Raw genomic sequence first — 17,213 nt, 5'->3', positions numbered from 1 at the left:
GACTACTGCCGTGTAAATGTACCATGAGAGGTTACATGAAAAGCTCAGCCAACTAGCCACGGATACGACTTCCAACCTACGTCTGGATTACGTGCATGACAAGTAGTAGGCCTGATACTACTACAATTTAAAGTAAAGCCATCAGGGAACTGTTGTGGGTCAGGGTCAGTCCACATCTGACGAAGGTTGCCACGTCTAATGGGTGTGATCCATTTCATGGACTGAGAAAATGCATTTGAAGAACTGAAATAATCGATAATTTAATTCCTAGCGCCACTGAAAATCAACAGGATGGTTCCATGGACAAACTTGATTCTGGCCCATGCTACGACACCAACGGATAACAACAGTCAACAGGTCATTTTACACCTTTTGGAAGAACGCCACAGCTGACGGGAGTGCCATTGATTGTAAAAACCGGCAAAGCACACACAAAACAAGGGTGAAGATTGCAGATCTGCAGAACTTTGAATGGGCGCCTAGGTCTCAAGCCGATCCAAACTCAGCCATCCACTTCTCGTGCTTTTCTATGTCCGCGGGTGAGACACTCTTCTGGACCTTGCCCAGAGCCTCCACGAAGTCACACATGGCCACTGGGTCCTTCGCTATCTCGTCCTTCGCCATGTTCTTGATCTCATCGCGGGTCTTGCCGGCTATCTTTCGCCTCATACCGTTCATTGACGCGTCACGGCAAACATTTGTAAGGTCATCTCCACTGTAACCTTCTGTTTTCCGAGCAACTTCATCTATGTTAACATCTGCAGCTATCTGTTCATATAAAAAAGAGGTACCGTAATAAGCAACTGAAGATGTGACACAATAACTCATCATCGACATATATCATGGAATCATGGTAGTGAGCAATGTGATTCTAAAAGGAATTGCAGTGCAATGCTGAGATATGTAACCATTTTTGGGAAAATCGGAGAATCAAAAGGAGGACAAATGGCTGGGCCAATGTATGATGCAGGCATGTAGCTTATGGTAACATGTGATTCTAGGAAATTGATTGCCAGGAAAGAATGACCATGCGCAGTAAAAACAATTTTGAAATTTGCAGGCACAGCATGGCTGATTAAAGCAGTCTGTTCATAATGACCCAAGTTGAAACAGGACAGATGATCATAAGGATGACTCAGAAATCTATCTGCAACTAACCTGAACTGTTCTAAGGTTAATGTTGATAAGTGCCTTTCTACTTTCAAAGTCTGGAAGTGGAATATAAATACGCTTCTCCAGCCTACGCCTGTGTCAATTAAGATTCAAAGAGTCAACAATTGTGGTAATGGCAAACATTAATAACATACGTGTAGCGCATGACTCGGAAAGAAATAGCAAGGTGAAAATAAATAACAAAGCCAACATTTTCGATATGGAAAATACATATCTACAGCATATGAGAGAATAAGCAGGTAAGATGGTACATTATTCTAGATATAGGCATGGATTAGTGGAACCAGTCAAAAAAAGAGTGTATGCACGCTCTGTTCGCTTGGCTTGTCAGCCAACCAGCCAACAGTACTGTTCTCTCATACTAAATCAGCACCAGCCACCAGCTTCCAGCCAGTCAGCAGTACTGTTCTCTCATAACAAATCAGCACTATCCACCAACCACAGCCAAGCGAACACAACGAATGCAAGGAACACCACTCTACCAGTCATGGCTGTTGCCCAAAAAAGGCACCAATGGTTGTAATTGTGAATGTCATTTGTCCACCTAATTTCAATGTACAGGCACCTATAATCCTCACAAAAGTGTTCCTACTTACAGACTGCATTAGGCTATATGGCTTATAAATGACACAGATTGTCCCCTCCAGTAAATTACATCATCCACATAATGGGTTAAAGAACTATCAGGTTATTATCTTACCCAATAATTGATGGAATGAAAAAGTGCAGCGGAATCAGACAAAAAGAATTTGGTATAAGTTTGAGGAATCAAATATACAGCTTCTGACTTTGGCAGTATCTAACACAACTAGCAACACCAATCAAGCTCTACTACTGCTAAAGTATGAATGATTTATATGAATCATCTAGTGTGTCTTCCAGGTGTCAATCTCTATTTCTCAGTAGGCAGTAGCAACTCAAGTAAATTGAATATGAACAGAAAGACTTTCCCAACCTCAGTGCTTCATCAATATCCCATGGAAAGTTGGTAGCAGCCAGAACCATAACAATTTTTGGTTGACCATCTTCAGTGGTAGAGCTATTGTTTACACCATCAATTTGCACAAGAAGTTCAGACTTCACCCTTCTTGATGATTCATGCTCACCAGAAGCTCTGGATATTTAGAAAGAAAATGGATAAATACATTAACTGATAATCTAGGTATAGTTTATTTTGTCCAGCAGAGTTTGGAGTTTAGGTATCATTCATGTTTATGGAACTAAGTATTCAAGAAAATTCCATTGACTTAGGCATCAACCGAAAAGCAAAATTAATATACATACCCACGGGATGTACACAAGGAGTCGATTTCATCAATGAAAATTGTACTTGGAGCATAGGCCCTCGCAAGGTCAAATAAACAACGGACCATGCGCTCACTCTCGCCGCGCCATTTAGAAGCCAATGTTGCAGATGAAACGTTAAAGAATGTTGTTCCACATTCTGTAGCCACTGCCTTTGCCAAAAGAGTCTTTCCAGTACCTGGTGGACCAAACATAAGAACTCCTTTCCAAGGTCGACGAATACCCTGATAAGAAATAGGGTAGCACAATTAGCAACTATAAATAGTATCTACAATGGTATAATTTATAGATTGGAATATTTGATAACAATGTTAGAAAAGAAGAAAACAATACGCAGATCATGCCACAAAATTCAAACTCCTTGTAAGGTTTGGGTTCATAATCATTTAAAGGTAACATGGCCCAAATTGGTATCACAATTAGGAAAACCAATACATGAGCGTATCCAGAAACTTTACATGGTACCAAATAAAAGGCAGCACCATTTTCATGCTAAATTGTGTCCGTGGCCATAAGCCATAAACATATATTTTCAAATTGATGGCAGCATATGGTTTAGGTTCACAATCATTCTGGAAAATGTTTTCTGAAGTTATGTAAAAACTGGTAAATATTTATATCTAGATAATTTACATGCTAAAATATAGGGAAAATTCCGCTTTACACCCTTGAACTATCACAAAAGTCCGATTTTCAACATTTAACTACAAAACCGGATAACAAAGATCATCCAACTGTTGAAACCAGACAAATTTGGCCCTTTGAGTGGTTTTGAAGGTGGTTTTCTATTTTGTGAGAATTAAAAATATTCAAATTTAAACTAAAAAATTCATAAGTAATTCTTTTAAATAAAAAGTACAAAATGGGTATAATTTTTTTTCTAAAAATGTAACCTATCTATTGGTACGATACTTCAGTTATTCAGATCTATTTTTTTATTTTCATAATGTTTAGTTGCTTGTAGAGATATAGGGAACAGAAAAAAGACTTGCACATGGTCTTCATTGATCTTGAGAAGGCATATGACAAAGTACCGAGAAATGTCATGTGGTGGGCCTTGGAGAAGCACAAAGTCCCAACTAAGTACATTACCCTCATTAAGGATATGTACAAGGATGCGACGACGTTTGTCCGGACATGTGATGGCAACACCACTGACTTTCCTATTAACATAGGCCTACACCAGGGGTCAGCATTGAGCCCTTATTTATTTGCTTTAGTGATGGATGAGGTCACAAGGGATATACAAGGTGAGATCCCTTGGTGTATGCTCTTTACTGATGATGTGGTGCTAGTTGACGAGAGTAGGGCAGGGGTTAATAGGAAGTTAGAGCTGTGGAGACGCACGTTAGAGTCGAAAGGGTTTAGCAACTGAGTGTAGCAGAGATGCGGATGTTGCGGTGGTTTTGCGGGCACACAAGGAGGGATAGAGTCCGGAACGAAGTTATTCGGGATAGGGTCGGAGTGGCACCAATTGAGGAGAAACTTACCCAGCATCGGCTGAGATGGTTTGGACATGTCCAACGAAGGCCTCCTAAGGCACCGGTATGTAATGGGGTTCTTGAGCGGGTCGATAATATAAAGAGGGGTAGAGGTAGACCTAAACTGACGTGGGATGAGTCGGTTAAAAGAGACCTTAAGAATTAGAATATCTCTAAAGAGATAGCTTTGGATAGGAGCGCTTGGAGACTAGCTATCAATGTGCCTGAACCTTGAACTTATTTCTTTCGGGTTTCATCTCTAGCCTACCCCAACTTGCTTGGGAAAAAATGCTATGTTGTTGTTGTATAATGTTTAGTTGCTTGTAATTATGTCTATTGTTTTTAAATATCAGAGATTCAAATAGAGCAATAATAAATAGGTTACATTTCTAGAAAAAAATGTTTGCTCTTAAGGCCTAGAAATTCCCACGTTAATCGGAGAAAAATAGAAAAATAAAAATTACCCACCACTGTCATTACGATAAAATTAGCCTAAAATACCCCCGTGCCTAATTAAAAATCACCCACCAATGACATTATGAAAAATTAAATATAAAATATCATTTAGCTATGTATCAATTACAAACATATACTATTAATAAAACAACAATCAATCAAAATAAAATAAAAATAATTATATGCATAATATTATTAAAGCTCAACAAATCAAATTGCTATTATAGGTAGATCATATTTGAATTGTTTTAACCAACAATAAGACATAATTTTACAATAATGAACAGGGTGATGTATGGTAAAAAAAATAGTATAATTTTTAAGTAAGGATACAACGACATGCAATTTTTTGAATTTTCAATACTAGCCACGCAAATGCGCGGGCTATACGCCTAGTTTCATATTTTTCTAATTCAAAATGAATTGTTATGAATAGCACTTGTATGCATCATGAGGGCTCTAGACCCGAATATATACACGTACAGGTATTAGAAAATATGCACAAAACCCCTTATACAATGGGGAAACTACAAGAGATACATATACATCTAACATGAATTAGTTTTGATTTTTTAAAGCTAATTAGAATTTTTTTATTTTTAAAAAATATAAAACCACCTTGGAAACCACCCTAAGGACCAAATTTGCCCGGTTTCAACTGTTGGATGGCCTATGTTATCCGGTTTTGTAGTTGAAGGTTGAAAATCGGACTTTTGCGATAGTTCGAGGGTGTAATTTGGACTTCATGCACATAATTTTAATAACAAATCATTAACATTGCCATACACCTGTATAATTGTTAACAATGAAGAAGCATTTTTCAGATATTTCTTATGGTGGTATGTTTGAACCAGTAAGGGACAGCATAGCAGAATATAAATTAGGGAAACTGGTTTACAGGACAGTTATCAGCAGGACAAACGAATGTACTGCAGACAAACACAATTTCCAGAGACAAAATAACAAATTCAGTGACCTACGGAAGAATTTTCTATAAATTGTTACCTGAAAATATTCAGGCATCCAGAGAGGAAGCACAACTGCTTCCTCAAGGAGCCGTTTAGCCTCACTAAGTCCTGCAACATCATCCCATCTTACGCCTGGAGTAGAATCTAGAACGTCCCTTTCAAGCATGGCAGCTAAGTCCATGTCCGGACCTTCGTATTGACCCTTCTTGGACTTACCTTCTTCAGCATCACTACTCTGCAAAAAAGAATTGAGAAAAAACAAGGTTTTAAAAACCTTAATGATTTAGAAGTAGTTACCTACCTTAGCAGAAGGATGGTAACAAGGGATAGTCAGTGCATTGTACATGATGCAAAAGAGTCTGCTCCAGTATCCTGGATGGCTGGATTGGAATATAATGATAGGCACTAATGTTTCAACATGGTTTATGTTAGTCATCTTGCCACCTTAATATCAGTTCTTGTCGAGTATTCTGTCATACTTTATGCCTATGAGATAAGCATACAACCCAGTGAAAGAGGAAACAGATGGTAAATGCTAGTATTTTAACAAAGATAACGGAGTTCATAAGTTTGTTTGCTTCAGTTGTGTTTTGATTGAATCCTTATCTTAGATATTAGATGTGGTTGTTAGAGTGTCCAGCACTATAAAAGCTTAAGACCCTGAACATGACAATATGACATGCATAAACAGGCACAGAAAACATATATGATTATGATGAATATGCTGTTCTAGTCAAATTCATCTTACAATATGCATTTTTTTCTGAATTATGTTAATTTATTATTTTTAATGACCAATTGAGACCCATGATTCTACACTTCCATTTCAACTCTTGCAGATTTTTTTACTTGCATTCTATAAATCTATAGACACCAAGAAGGCATTAATTTAAAAGGTAGGGCATATTCCGCAATGGATACATGAATGAGGATTGATTATAAAAGAGGTGCATATTATCGATTCTGTAAATAGATATGGTTTTTTACTAGGAAGATTGGTATGAATATAATGTTAGAAAGAAAAATTAAGTAACTATTTCATCAATTAAAGTCTTGTTGTTTGCCGATGCCAATGTGCAAAATGTAAATTATGAAAAGAAACACAGTATATTTTCTAAGATAAAGAATTTAGGAATATAAAGAGCATTTGTTTGACAGAAATTACCGCTGAATCAGCCTTGCTTGAACTTGGTTTTCCTTTTCTCCCACCAGCGCTAGACGCAGTTGATGATCTTACCGCAGAGCTTCCTTTACTCCCATTAGGCTTTGCGCTACGGCTAGGTGTTCCAGTCCTTGATGCACCACGTGACCAGGCTCCATCTTGGGAGGATTTTCTTGCACTAGATTGACCTCTTGTTGACCTTCGGTTTGGTATATCTCTTGGAGGAGCCCACACATCAGGATCATCAAAGGGTGCTGGTGACGAAGTTGGATATTCATCCAACGGTTGGAAATGAAATGATTTGTTGGAGCGAATAGGAGGTGATGAGGACCGCCTCACCCCAGGAGCATCTTTAAGGGACTTTAATTGGGCATCTAACTGTTTTACAATTTCCACTTCTTCAGAGATTGCTTTCTTGCAGTTCATCCATTTCGTACGAACCAGAGCATCATCCAGAGTAGTTAGATGCCTGAAGAGTTAAGATTAACCATAGTAACATGACACGCAGCAAGGGAAATACCTCATCTAGGCTGTGAATTATCTTTACTAGTTATTAAATTGAACAATTCACCATAAGACAGTGCTTCATAAAATATTGTCTGTAAATACTGACTTTGACATGGCGGTATTGCAATATTCTACTGAAATACACAACATACTATCTTAAAAGTTGCACAATTAAATAAAGCATGCAGCTGATTCGCAATTTTTTACTTCTTCAACCATAAGTTTCTTAGAGCCCATCTAGTATGTATGAATGAGAGCATCATCCAAAGTAGCCAGATGCATGCATAGTTTAGTCTTATCCATCATAACATGAGGTACAAGGAAAACACATTTCTTTGGCTTTTAGATAACATCCCACTTACTATATTCAACAATTGCCACCATTTATCATATATGTAGTTGATTGCTTTAAAGGACAAACTGAAAAGTAATGTGATTCTTCGTCGTTTAGTAATGCCAAAAAAATAGTATCCACCATGAATTCAAATGTCATTGCATTGGTCTAGTCCAAACACGCCACTTAGGTTATGAAATTTGCACGAATTAAAGCACAAGTATTCATGGTGTGCAAGTGCAACAATGCACAGCTGATCATTTTTCCAACACAAAGCTGCCTACTCTCTGGCCAGATATGGATTAAAAACATTTGTGCATTGGTTCTTAGTCATCTTCCTGAGTCACAAACCCCAATTACTAAATACTTCAGTATTCAAATAATCAAACCTAGACAAATCAAAGTCATCGACAGATAAAAATTTGGCTAAATTCGCATCAGAAACGGTCAATTTCACCTAATTGGAGCCTCATGACTGCAAGTGGATGCAAACCGATGCTAGTTTTATATGCCATCTAAAGAAAATAGGGATAGACCTAAGTACCTAACAGTCGAACCACCAGCGGTGCAGCACAGTGCTCAAACTACCACCTCGATTCAACTCAAGCACAACAGCTAGAATGAAAATCCGTAGCCGTGCGGCCAAACACGCAGATCCGGGCGGGCTAGACGTCGTGATCCGCACCAACCGATCGCCCAGTAGCCTAATACTGACCGAATCAAGGGGGTAAAGAGGGCAACCGGTACGCCGGGGTCGGGGGACTAGGGGGAGCTCACTTGTTGATCTGGGCGATGGCGCCGTCGAAGAAGATGATGGAGGTGTCGTAGAGGCCCTCGAGCGCGTAGTCGCGCGCGAGCTTGAGGTGGTCCTGCAGCCCCGCTAGGGGGTTCGCCATTTCCGCGGCCGCCGCAGCAGCCGCGGGGATCCGGCCCTAGGGTTCCCGACGAAGCGCGTCGGGCGGGATGAGCCGAGCAGCTCGGTGGAGAAGACGGGAGGGAGATGGAGAGAGCTGTCGTCCACGTGCAGTTTGGCTTGGATTCGTTTGGTTTCGAATTTTTGGGGACGAAACGTTGCGTGGCGAACTGGCGATGGGGCTGCTGCTGCTGGCTGTTGGAGGCTTGGACCCTTGCGGGCGGAGATGGAGGTCGCCGCCGATGCCAAGCGGCCGCTGTCAATGTCTAGGGCCCACTGTCATTGACAGAAGCCAGATCCTGTCTGTTCACTGACCCTTTGCGGTTTGCACAGCTTGACGCTCAACTGCCGGTTAGCGACAATAACCGTAGTCATGACTCATAAGCAAAACATAATCCAATCCCCATAGACCAGTATCAGTGGTGGTGTCATAACAGTGTCATGAGCATTAAATTTGCTGACATAGCAAAGTTTTTATGAAGAAGGAGGATGGAGAGTGTCATAAAATATGAGAGAAGTGTTATTACCATAATACTCCTCCAGCTCGATTACCTAGTTATGATCCTAGTAACTGTGTTGATGACACTCCTATTGAGACTGGCCTTAGACGCTGAGGTGTGAGGCAGTTAGTCAATGATTGTATTGTGATGATGTACTGCAAGGTTATGCCAGTCAAATGGTGGATGTTCATAAGATTTTCGTAAGTCACCAAATAAGTGGGAGTTTCATAAGATAAGAGGAGTTTTATACCTATAATTTTCATCTGGCTGGTTAATAAGTTCTTACTCTTGATAATCGTGCAATAAAATTATATGCTAATTTTAGACAAAAATATACTTTTGTAGTCATATGAATGTACAGTGAGTGGGTTGGGACATCTTGTAATGATGTTTTTTTTTGTCTTAGCATAAGAATGTCAGCCGTAATTCATCACGGGTATGGATTGTTGTGTTCGCTTGACAGTGGCTGGTGGCTGGTGCTGATTTGTTATGAGAGAATAGTACTACTGACCGGCTGGTAGTATGGCTGGGCATATTACCCAAAATCCGAAAACCGAACCCGAAAAACCCGAACCCGAACCCGAAAAACCCGAGCCCGAGAAGCCCGAACACAACTTCGGGTAGTAAGCCACGGTACCCGAAATTATTACGGGTAAATCGGGTTTTGAACCCCGGTACCCGAATTCTAAAAAAAACCCGAAATTCAGCTCAGCAGCCCAAGTACGCAACAATTCAGCCCAAGTACGCAATGTTTCAGCCCAGGCCACAAGTCACCTTTATCTGCTTTAACCCTAACCCCACCCACGGCACCACCACCACTCCACCAGTCCACCACCAGGCAGGACGCAGGAGCCGCCGCTTGACGGCGGCGCATCTCGCCGCGGATGCCAAAGCGACGCAGCAAGAGTGCGCGACGGTAACAGCATCGCCTTGGCCCCGGCTTCCTCATCAAGGTGCAGCCTGCAGCAGCTCGTCTTCCCTATCGGCATCTGGCGTCCGGCGGCGCTGCGAGCTGGTGCAGGCTTGCTGCGAGCAGGCGTGCAGCGGTGAGCATGGAGCTTCTCCGGCCGCTGACCAGGAAGACGGAACGGCACCAACAACGGAGGAACAGCACACAAGCTAATCCGAGTAGCCAGCCAGAACACTACACAAGTTAATCTAAGCTCCCTTTCTTTACTTTTTTTTTGAATTCAGCTTCCTTTCTTTACTAGCACTAGATAGATTAGATAAATTCAGGAACGAGGAGTTGTTTTTTCATTCAATAACACTTCTTCCTCCTTTTATCCTCTTCGGATTTCTCATGGAGTCATGGGCATTCTTCAGCCGCGAGCATTGCCTGCGAGATTAGAACAACAGCAAGTAGGAATTCGGGTAATATGGGTTAACCCGAACCCGAAATGTCGGGTACCCGAAATGTCGGGTACCCGAAATGTCGGGTTTTGTTTATTTTCAACAAATTTCGGGTTGTATTTTTCAAAACCCGAAATTTCAAAAACCCGAATAATCCGACCCGAAATTTTCGGGTAACCCGAATGCCCAGGCATAGCTGGTAGCTGGTGGCTGATGCTGATTTAGTCTGAGAGAACAGTACTGTTGGCTGGTTGGAACAAACATAGCGATATATCTTTACTAGACCGGTAACAGGAACGGTATGAATATATGTGATAAAGTTATAGTATCCTGCCCACACAAACTTTGCTGCCACTTTAGATGAAGTCCAGCAGTTGTATTCATATTTGTTTTCGGCCATTATAATAGAAATAGCAAAGATAATATATTATTCGAGCATGGATAACAGTTAGCAAGTATGGATGAAATCTATGCAATGGTAACTCCTACAAGTATCAGTCTTTCTCCTTACATTTCAGACATAGCCAGTTTAGATCTTAAGTAAGTTAAATTATTGTGAATTGATCAAATTTAAAAAACACACCTACGACACCAAGTAAATGTTGGTGATACTATTCTAGTGTCATAGGTCTTACAATATTTAAATATAAACATTTATACTTCTTTCATTTCAAATTATTGGTGATTTTAAATTTTATACATACATTGACTACTATGCATTTAAATATACGTTGTATCTAGATACATAATAAGAATTATATATTTAGAAAAAAAATGATCTATAATTTAGAATGGAACAAGTACATATCTACATTTCGAGGGAAAAATAATTATTCAGTTATGAAACGAAAAAAATGACTCCCTACATCACGCAACCGCAACTCCACAAGGGACATGCATGCCTTGTGGAGCTATCCACATATTTATCCACTCATCTATCATCTCCATCCCCATGACCCCATCTCCGTCACCATTTAGAACATCGCCAATTCCGATGGCCCCACTACCCAGTATGAGCTGCTGTAACATCGACAACAAAGATATGTACATCCTGATGCTGATGCTCACATAAACAGACACTAGTATGTACTCTTGTTGATGGAGTACTAGTGTTGGCGCTGTTTTAAATGACACATGATGTGTTCACTTAGCTGTGGCTGATGGCTGTTGCTGATTTTTTACGAGAGAACAGTACTGTTGACTGGCTGGTAGCTGGTGGCTGGTGCTGATTTAGTATGAGAGAATAGTACTGCTGGCTGGCTGATAAGCCAAACAAACACAACGATTATAGCAGACACGAACAGAAGGGTGGCTAGTCTGGGCAGATAATGTACAATACCTGCATATGGGCTTTTGGATGCTCTCTCCATCACTCCATGAGCTTCCATGAGCTGGTCCGAAAGAGTCTCGATACACAAATTTCGAGTGATGATAGAAACCAGCTTTTACTCGAGTGATGGGTAGCAATTCCGTTCCACAAAAGTGTTTATGTACATATTCTCGTGGTACAACATGCATATTTATAGCTATTTCTAAAACAAGTGATGTTTCCATCGAAATTTTCTGATTTCTTTGCTTTGTGCCATTGATAAGTTGGTGTTAGTACATCTTATATGCAAGTCGGAATAGTCCTTCGTCCATAACTAGATCATGTAAATTTCTACAAATTAATGCACGAACAACTATACATATCCAATATGTATACTAACTTTATCAATAATAACGATACGAGCATATTTGACTGGTATACATAAATACGGCGGACAAGCTCTGAGATTGTAAAAAAAAAGTCTCCAAGCTCAGCCCGGGAGGGAAAGTAGCAAAACAGAGAGGCGAACGTCCTTCACTTCTTCCAGCACCCCACACTTGTCTCCGAACGCGGCCCGCGCCGAGCCGAACCACCGACGCGGCGGAGAGCACATACGGACGACGGCAAGGACAAGTCACGCACGAGGCACGCGCGCTGCTCCGGTTCGTACCCAAAGGGACCCCTGACGAGGACCCCGCTCACCGACAGAAACGTCACGGCGTGTCACGTCCCCAGCATGGCAAGGCGAGGGGAGGAAAGCGCCGGCCGAAACGACGGGGACAGCTGGGGACGCCGGCCCGGTGGCCATCGTCACAGCGCAACGCCGGCCGGGTGGGCACCGACACCCCCCGGCCCCCGCCATGGGCCTGCCCGGGATTTCGAAAGCGGGCTGGAGTAAAAGGCTCTCCTCTCTGAAGAAAGTTAGCTGTTTTAGATCGCACTTAGAACGGAACGAAGATGCCTCCGCCTCCGCCTCGCTCTCCTCCTCCGCGCACGGCGTCCTGGGACCTCAAGCCGGAGGCGGCGACGGCGTTCTCGCGGGAGGCCGACGCCCTCGCGTCTGAAGTCGTCGACCGCTGTCCTCGGAGCTCCCCTGCTGCCCTTGATCCTGCGTTTGAGTCGGTGGAGAGGGCCTCTGCTTCGACACGCCGAGATACCTGACGTAAGGCGAACTTCTCATCTCCAAAAAGTGTGCAGGTAAACCCACGTTTGTTCTCAAATCTGAGGCTCAACCAGAAGGGGAGATCGGAGATCCTGCGCAGAGTCAATCGTGAGGAGCTGCTGGAGGGGCGAGTGTGCCGACTTGGACGTGATGAGGAGGCAGACAGGGAGCGGGAAGCTCGAGCAATCAAGCGTGAACTCTTCTGTTCTCCACGGTTTCCTGTTTCCCCCTCACGCACTGGAACTTCTCCGATTGGGCATGGTGGGGATCCTGATTTGGAGTTGGCTTGTGCCGAATTGGAGGCCGCGATCAGCAAAATTCCAGCAAACAGGGGGAGGGTGATGAAGAACAACAAGGGGGCGACAGGTGGCGCTCAGAGATTTCAACCGAAAAGTAATTTTGGCCGCTCGATGGAGGATCTGTTTGGTCATTCATGGCGGGCTGATAGGGGGCTTGTTGGATTTGGGTACCCAAGCCCGCAACCTTGGGGGAGCAGGGGTATCAGGCCCGATCGGAAGAGATTCGAAGAGAAGGCTGGCGGGCTCGCCGCGTGACTAGGGTTCATCCCCCACCTCCACTCTCCTCCTCCTACGCTGCCGTGGTGACGGCTAGAGATTCGTCGTGCTTAGGACGAGACGACGCCTCCATGGATTTAGCTGGGGGATCGAAACGCCGTTACGAGGATGACAGGGGTGGGAGACTTTTCCAACAAGGGGGGAACAGAGAGGATCACAGAGAAGAAGACCCCCACAGAGATGCCCCCTTCCGTGGAGGTGCAGGAAGGGATCGTCAACCATACATGGGTGGCGGACCAGGGGCAAGCGATCATGCCGGCAAGCGAAGGGCGTTCGAGGATTCGAGGTCCGGGAATCCCCCCCCTCCGTGAGTCAGGTACCTGTCGGTGTTTACCGCCAAGCCTGCTCAGAGATACCCTTAACAGTAGAGTTTGTTGTTAGGTATCGACTGCTCTAGAACTCGATGGTACAAGGAACACAAATATTTAGACAGGTTCGGGCCACGAGTTTGCGTAATACCCTACGTCCTGTGTGGTTTGTATTGCCTTAGGTGTTGATGATTGTTTGGAGGGGGTCCCTGCCTGCCCTTATATATCCGGGGGGACAGGGTTACATGGAAAGTCCTAGCCGAGTACAGTTGGAGTCCTACTACAACACAATCGGGTAGTTTCCTTTGTACTGCAGCTAGTTCTACGCATATTCGGGTAGTTACAAAAGAGGTAAGGTACATTCATGAGCTATCCCTTACTCTAGAATATTCTATGCCTATAAGCAGTCCCGCTGCCCCGGGTCTGACAAGCCTCCGAGCTCTTCATAGCCGAGTCCTACAGGCGTCGAGTACTTGGCTGACGTCTTCGAGTACTTCAAATAGTCAGAACGTCCTTCTGGTTGCTTCTGGGCCTTCCTTCAGATACGTCGAGTTGTCCTCCAAGTACTTCTAGTTACTCCGAGGCTGTGAGGTGCTCTAGCCCCGAAATCTTGATCATATATGGTGCGCGAAGTATTCGCGTTCCATATGGAGTAGCCCCCGAGCCTTAGGTTGAATTGCAGAATCAGGCTGAGAGTCACTTCCGTCTTTTTCCTTTTTTATTTTCAAAAATTTGATAAATAAATCTCTGATGCCTATATCTCGCAGCCCCCGAGCCTTAAATCAAAATCTCTTTTGATGCGAGTAGCCCCCGAGCGTAGATTTGGAATTAAGAATTTAAGACGTGTCATTAGATTTTATCCTTCAAATTATTTACAGGATTCATCAGACCTAGAATCCGAAAAGACCACTTTTTCGGGTAAAATCACAGAAAAATGATACAATTGGATCCGCCACACTGATTGCACCCGAAATAACTTCAGGAATAAAACCAGGGATGTACGGCTCTTTATTTAGTGCTCACATGGGATGTTACTGTTTGGAAAATCTGCATTATTGTATCTTTGACTGCGTCCGTGAATGCTGCAATGAATGCGTCCGTGAAACGTGCACTGTTGAGTCACGGGCTTTCCTTCAGTAAGCCCCTTTGTGGCTATAAAAGGTGGGAGAGAGACCTTTGCCAGAAGCATCAAAGTGTAGCAGCCATGGCTTATCCTTGGTGTTCTTGCTCTCGCCCTCCTAAATTTTACATAGTTCATTCCAACAAAAGATGCTAGAAGAGAACTTGCGAGTGATAAGAGAAGTCTCTGCTGTCTCCTGTTGCATCCCCAATGCTCTCATCGGATCCATTTTGGACATCATGTCCTTGCATATTCCAATGAGGCAGGGTTTCGGGGGATGAGTGGAGTCTTGTTGTGTCATATCCTAGGGATTCCCAGGTTGTGAGCACCCAAGAACTGCGTCTCTGGCAAGGGGCCTTAATCTGTAGGAATATGGGGTAGCAAAAACAAAAATTTTCTACCGCATAAACCAGAATTACTACAGTTATAGATCACGGGATTACCACTAGACGCGCGGTTGCGAAACTTCTGTAGCGCGTCGGTGTAGTGCAGATGGAAGCCGGCATTGCAGTTGCGTGAACCACCTCACGAACGGCTCGTCCTTGTGCAGCAAGCGCAACACCTCCACAAAGTCCACACGTACAGAAAGAAGCTTCGCACTCCGGATTGCTAGATCCGTGAGAACGAACAATTTAATAGAATTTACTCCCACTAAAATCAATATCCCTCTATTGATTCTTAGCGATTCAAGACCCACAACTACCAAGTCGACTAGTGAGCTTTAGCATCACCGCTAGAAGAATAGATAGATCGGTAAGCAACTCTTTGCTAATCATATCTCATATGACTCTTGTTGTTGGGTGACATCTCCATGTCTCGCTCCCAACCTTTATGCTCCAAGGTCCTTAACTGTTAAGATAATCTTGTCAAGCTCACCAACCCTTTATGCGTGCATGTATCCGATACAACCTGTCTAGTCAAGGAAAAATCAGTGGCGCCCTAATTTCATAGACCCACCACCAATCGTACAAGACATGGGACAGTGCAAGGTTTAGTTGGTAGTGCATGATTGCTCGAAATTAATGAGGGATCGTTCTACTTCTACTATGACGCTCGTAGTTGTAAAATGTTAAGAACGACAAGCACATAATTGTGAATCAGTATGGCCCTTGTTCTCATGGTGATCTCCATCTCCATAAAACTTGTTCGCCATGTAGATCTCCATCTTCATGGAACTTGTGCACCATCCTTCATGTGATGAAAACTCCAAGAACTAGAACTTGCTATTACACCTAACAGCTAGTAATTAAAATTACATTCATGACTTGGATCATCACAGGTTGTCACGCAGGCCATTACATCAAATGCAACAATTCATATAGTTCCGGCCGAATTGTCATAGTCACGACACGCAGGTCATGAAATAATTACACACATGCATCACATACACATAGGGGCCATACCGATCACAAAACCTGCAAAACAGAGTTATGCGATTCCGACGTCCGAAATTAAAACACCGAAAACTCTATCTTCCAGGCTGAATTTCGCAAATCTAAATTTTGCGAAAATAGCGACTCTGTTCTGAACCAAGTATAACTTTTTCTGTAGATACAAATCGATATAAAATTCATCTCAATCCGAGTTCGTATGCAAAAGTTATGACTGTTTTACTGTAAAACATACTTTTGCAACAAAACGGAATTCGCAGTAGATCCAATCTACTGCCCTATGCATCTCATGCATCTGGCTTATGCCCTGAGTTTCGATTCGACCAATCACATTGATCTCCAACCGCAGCGACCGGGTTTATGTGCATCACTTAACTCCGATGGCGGAAAACCGACCGGTAGGAGTATGTCGTTGCACAACTTTCGCAGCAAGTTTACGAAACTAGATCATAGATCGATCTGAAACTACACATATCTCCATATGCACATATCCGAATATATAACGAGACAGCACTGGCTCTTGATACCGCTGTAGGAATATGGGGTAGCAAAAACAAATTTTCTACCGCATAAACCAGGATTACTGCAGTTATAGATCACGGGATTACCACTAGACGCGCGGTTGCGGAACTTTTGTAGCGTGTCGGTGTAGTGCAGATGGAAGCCGGCAGTGCAGTTGCGTGAACCACCTCATGAACGGCTCGTCCTTGTGCAGCAAGCGCAGCACCTCCACGAAGTCCACACATACGGGAAGAAGCTTCGCACTCCGGATTGCTAGATCCACGAGAACGAACTAGGGCCGTTGCACGAGGAGGAGGAACAGGGATGGGGGGCGCTACTGTTCACGGGTACTGTTTATGTGCGTGAATAGTAGCAAGGGTTAGGGTTTTTAGACGACCCCCCTTTTGTTTATATAGCCTCTTAGGTGGGCTGCCTTGGGCCCCACCTTGGGCGCCCCCTTTTGGGGCTAAAAGGCCCATTAGTGCACCTAAGCCCAGTCTAATTCGGATCTCATCCTTATCAGGCTTCTTTCCCTTAAGTGTGTGACCCTATGAGCTCACATGCGAATATACATGGCCCAAGTACTTTTACTCGGCCCAATAGTAGACAGTGACCTCTAGCAAGACATGTCAACTCCTATATGCACACAAAGATCATATCAGACGAGCCGCCACAATATCATATACATGTTGTTCCCT

The 17,213-nt window shown here is 43.2% G+C and overlaps 1 protein-coding gene across 1 annotated transcript; it reads right to left on the bottom strand.

The window, feature by feature from the left end:
• Positions 1 to 205: 205 nt before the first annotated feature.
• LOC120675276 (katanin p60 ATPase-containing subunit A1-like) lies at positions 206 to 8,486 on the bottom strand. Its single transcript, XM_039956402.1, has 7 exons — positions 8,164 to 8,486; positions 6,549 to 7,014; positions 5,421 to 5,618; positions 2,458 to 2,702; positions 2,129 to 2,287; positions 1,159 to 1,246; positions 206 to 768 (listed from the first exon to the last, which is right to left on the bottom strand). Exons 1-7 carry the CDS (start codon positions 8,280 to 8,282, stop codon positions 487 to 489), a joined length of 1,557 nt encoding a protein of 518 aa, XP_039812336.1. The 5' UTR covers positions 8,283 to 8,486; the 3' UTR covers positions 206 to 486.
• Between the last annotated feature and the right edge of the window lie 8,727 nt (positions 8,487 to 17,213).

This window comes from Panicum virgatum, chromosome 5N (assembly GCF_016808335.1).
Source record: "Panicum virgatum strain AP13 chromosome 5N, P.virgatum_v5, whole genome shotgun sequence".
Classification (NCBI taxonomy): Eukaryota; Viridiplantae; Streptophyta; class Magnoliopsida; order Poales; family Poaceae; genus Panicum; species Panicum virgatum.
The sequence above is the reverse complement of the archived record's forward strand: the minus strand, read 5'-3'. Positions and strand labels throughout refer to the sequence as shown.